The 4654-nt window shown below is 43.8% G+C and overlaps 1 protein-coding gene across 1 annotated transcript in view; it reads right to left on the bottom strand.

Annotated features, from left to right (window-relative positions):
* Nucleotides 1–1536: 1536 nt before the first annotated feature.
* The window catches only part of LOC130389695 (agrin-like), a 6571-nt gene continuing 3453 nt past the window's right edge, over nucleotides 1537–4654 (bottom strand). Inside the window, exon 3 of the mRNA XM_056599617.1 lies at nucleotides 1537–4654. This exon is cut by the window's right edge and continues 68 nt beyond it. Within this exon, the coding sequence (XP_056455592.1) occupies nucleotides 4556–4654 (99 nt within the window). The 3' untranslated portion in view covers nucleotides 1537–4555.

Raw genomic sequence — 4654 nt, 5'->3', positions numbered from 1 at the left:
AGTGGGGGCTCCATGATTGCTAAATCTAACGAGAGAGGTAAAATTGCCATTAAGGAAGGAAAGCATAGTATGCCTTGCGACTGTGCTTCGCAGTATGCCTTGCGAAACCCAGTATACTTTTCGAAACACCTCGTGATTGGTCGATGAAACGCTACCAGGAACGCCTTAAGGGCGTTCTTGTGTCATGACGGAAAACGCCCAAGCCTGCAGCTGGACCCTTCTCGCTGTAGGAGGCATCATGAGACCTCTGCTCTCCACAAGGACAGGCTGTGGGGAGGGCTGGGCTCAGCCTCCGGCCCTGCTGTCCTGGGTCTTCCTGTCTGGGTCCACTGCAGCCCCCCCCCCCCGGCTCTGCCTGGTCTGGTAGGCCTAGAGGGTCTGTGGATACCCATCGCTATCCTGTCCTTCCTTTGCATAACAAGAAAATCAGCAACCGCCACTGCGTGAAATGTGACATTTCGTACGGGATCTCATGGTTGCTTCACTTCTTTCAACGCCTGAGAGAATAGCTTGCTTACTGCTCTTGTTTTTTCAGGAGCCTAAAGGTTTTTTTTCTAGATAGGATACTGTGTTGTGAGCTCTGTTGATGCAACACAAGGCCGTGTTTAGAAGCCTTTATTTGGGAAGGGTATTCTTATTTTTCCTTGCTAAATTATAAGGGCAAACAAACACACATGCATGCATGCACATGCGCGCACGCACGCACACACACACACACACACACACACACACACACACACACACACACACACACACACACACACACACACACACACACACACACACACACACACACACACACACACACACACACACACACACACAAACACAGGACCAGACAGACTCCCTTGAATATAATCTATAAATGTAATCCATTACTGTAATCTATGGATGTAATCTGTTTCTGTAATCTGTATTCTGCAAACAGGCAACACATCTGACGCTGACAATCATTTTCCAATAATGCCTTGCGTTTCTTGTGCATTTGACAAACACAAACCTTGAACTCGAATTTGAATTCGACGCGTCCGACCGTGGATACAGCGCCCTCTGCTGTTAATTGATGCTTTCGACTCTCTTCCCCAATTTTATTTTTCTTCTGTTTCCTCTGTCTTCTCATTTAATCGTATGGGTTCTCGCTTTGCTCCTTTTGATAAGCAGCTCACTGAATAACGAGTAAGTGTTCATACTCGTAACCAAACGTAGCCGGTTAGAACTTTATCTAAAAGTAATCATCCTTATTTTGTTATTGTTAGTTATTATCATTAAAACCTGCAACGACCAAGACAAAAGCTATGCATATTACCACAACACCACACGAATGTGAAACCTCTGGTAAAATATAACACTTTTTTTTATTATTATTATTGCATTTTATTACCCCGTAACTCTTAAACCAAACCACATAATGAAAATAGAATTAAGCCCCGTCCAAGGATTATGATAAGCCAGCACCGCTCGTCAGGTACCTACACGATCAACAACCTAGTCGAGCCTTAATAACATTATGTAATTCAATGAATGCAATGGACATAGAGTGGCCATGTCACGGTTTGGACGTTATAACGGACAGGCTGTGCTCATCCAGTGGTTCAGCAGTCAACCACCTGAGCGGTTGTCCCACGGTCCCCGTAGTGGGAGGAGCTTGAGCTTAAAGCGGCTCAAGACTTTCAATCGATTGGACACGATAGACAGCAAATCACCACACTGCGCACCAGAGCGTGTTTCCATTTGGTCTGACACTTTTTATTTCATGGTGGTAGGTAGGAACACAAGACAAAGAGTTGGTAAAGTTAGTAATGTAGGGAGCGGGGTCATGCCACTCACACGGGGGCGCAGCGCCCCCTGCTGGACGCCTCTCCCGACGCACGGTGGGTTTATAGGTCAGACGTGGGGAGAATGGGGGAACTCCACATGACCACTTAAATAAAGTCAACGGAAAAAATCGGGTCCAACAACAGTAATAATAGAGCGATTTTCTTTTTTTTGTAACAAACCAGAAGAGACATTTTTTTTCAATGAGCATTATTATTCCTAATAAAATTGTTGTCATTATTATAATTTTTTTACATTTTTGTTAATTTACACAATGGCAGATGAGGCTAATAGGACTAAACAGCGACGGGACATGAATGCGTGACGTCACCTCTGCAAAGGCGACCCGTTGGATATTTTTTTCTGTATCTTCGTTTTAAGGCAATTCATAGTTTTGATCCGTAGATTGAGAAACACTTTATTTATTTTTAACTCCTACTAAGTAAGCATTAAGCGTCGGTTAAGTGTCCCGCTGATACGGATCCTTTTTCGGCAAGTGCCCCAACTGTCACGGAACTCATCGTCCAGGACCGACTCTGGGACCCAGGTCACGACGTGGTCCGTCCAACAGGGCGTGTCCCGGCTCATTTTCTGGGACCCTGATTGGCCCCCGACAGTCACATGGTTTTGTAGGCCCCCAGCCCCATTGACCCCGTTGGGGGGGGGGGGTCGGTCTTCATGAATGGTGAGACGGTAAATCAGACGTTCCAGTGTATAATTCATAAAAACAAATTAAAAAAAAACTAGAAAACAAAGGGACAGAAAAACAGGACTACACGTTTCTAAATGACCATTTAAAATGATGGGGGGGAGGGAGGGGCTGTACAACATGTTTACTTGATACTCCCATCCATGAGTGTGTGTTTGGGGATAATTAGGGTCAAACAGAAGCACTACAGGAGTGGATTAATACTCAAGTCACGATCAGGCATGATTTCATCTCGTTATATTGCCAAGTATCTCATATAAAAACTAAAAAGACACCGCCACCTCAGCTTATTATTGTATAGTCCGGGTGCGTGCAGACGACGCTGCGTCGCGTCGGTTCACCAACGGGACACATATCTGTGGATCGTACGAACCCATGCACGTATTATGTTAATTCGGTTGGTTTCCCGTTGTACAGCTGTTCAAAAGCGTTCAACAAGTCACATCAGCACACATCAACTCGTCCCGCTCTCGACAGACTTTCTCACAAAAGTTCAAAAACGAAAAAATATAGGCTATGTAACCCAAGTTGACTCCTGGAGAAAGTTTTTGGATTCTTTTGTTTTGTTGTTGTCGTAGAGGACGTCTTGTTGGTTGATTGAAAGATTGAAAGAGCATTCCCCAACAGTTGAGGTATTGCCTCCTCAGCACCACCATGTGGTCAGTAGTGGTAACAACACCCAAAACTACCGTTCACGTCCGAGCCAACCTAGTACTGCTCCCGTTGGGAAAACAGACCAAAAGCTCCGTATGGGAGAGAGGGAACCGTTTATCCTGGGTCCGTTATTTCTGAAACCACAAAAGTGAAAGGAACAAAAAAAACACATAGCAAATCCACTTGACAGAGAAATAAACACCGTTCTTTCAGTTAAAAGAAGGGGCTTTGGAATAGACAATTTGAACATGGTTGTTTCCTTTCCATAAAAGCAATTCAATTCATACTGCATAAATGCATGCTTAGTGGTTGTCATAAGTTTGAAAAAAGAAGAAAAACATAACGCATAACAAATGAGTTTTCACAATTCTCCCAACCCTGTGGGACAGATTCACAGTCTCAGGTATTAATAATATACTCTAAGGTTATTATACGTATTTTTATATCTATGATTAAATGGCTTGGATGTTGACTAATGATTCAATTGTCAAAGTGGAAACCTGATCACTCTCTCTCTCTCTCTCTCTTTCTCTTTCTCTCTCTCTCTCTTTCTCTCTCCGTCTTTTCTAAGACCGGGGGTAGCAGAAAGGCATATTTCAAAATAAAAGACTCTGATTAATAGAAATAAGCTCTAGAGAGCTTTTCTCTCCTCTTTTAGTTTTTTTTTTTTTTCGTGCTCAGTTGCCATAGCGATTAATGATCTGGCTTCGAAAGGCGTCGTATTTTCTCTCTCTTTGTTTTTTTTAGTAGCAGCTCGACTGGTCTGGGAGTTTTTCCGTGAGGTTAGCTAACAGCGTGCTAAACGATAGAAGCTGGACGCATGCTCGCAGTGTTTCCGCGTCCAGTCCGGTATATAGTCCATTGCGTATACACGCGGGAATGCGGATTGTCGGATATGGGAATGATAAACGTGAATCTGGTTCTGCCGGGGGTAAGCGATATGAACGTGTGATCCTGAACGAGTTAATGAGGGGGAGGGATGCAGGCCGTTTTAGTTATGCGTATAACTAAATTCTTGGATAAATTCAAAGCAAAAACACAAGGTTGGAATTTTAAAAGGCCTTTGTGAAGGCAGGGCTCCTACTAGAGATGACATGATGACAGTGGATTTAGGAGGGGGTGTGGGGGGGTGTATACTGTGAGTGGGGGTGCGGATTAAAAACAATGAATCTGAAAACAATATATATAAAACAAAAAACAAAAAAAACCGATAGAACAACATATTCATTTTATATCCAATATAAAAAGCGATGAAAAGTATACAAAAATAGAAAAATAATTACAGCAGGAGACACGGGCGTTATGGAAAGGGAGGGAGTGAGCGTATATTCTTTTCTTTTCCTCTCGGCGTTCCTCTCTTGGCTTCTCTTCCTCAGGTTATTTGGCTGCGGCTGCAGAGCAGTGTAGTATCTGGGGGCTGTTCAGCGCGTCCTCCACTAGGTGGAGCTCCACACCGTCCACCAGCACGTCCTTCAT

This window comes from Gadus chalcogrammus, chromosome 1 (genome assembly GCF_026213295.1).
Source record: "Gadus chalcogrammus isolate NIFS_2021 chromosome 1, NIFS_Gcha_1.0, whole genome shotgun sequence".
NCBI classification, from domain to species: Eukaryota; Metazoa; Chordata; class Actinopteri; order Gadiformes; family Gadidae; genus Gadus; species Gadus chalcogrammus.
The sequence above is the reverse complement of the archived record's forward strand: the minus strand, read 5'-3'. Positions and strand labels throughout refer to the sequence as shown.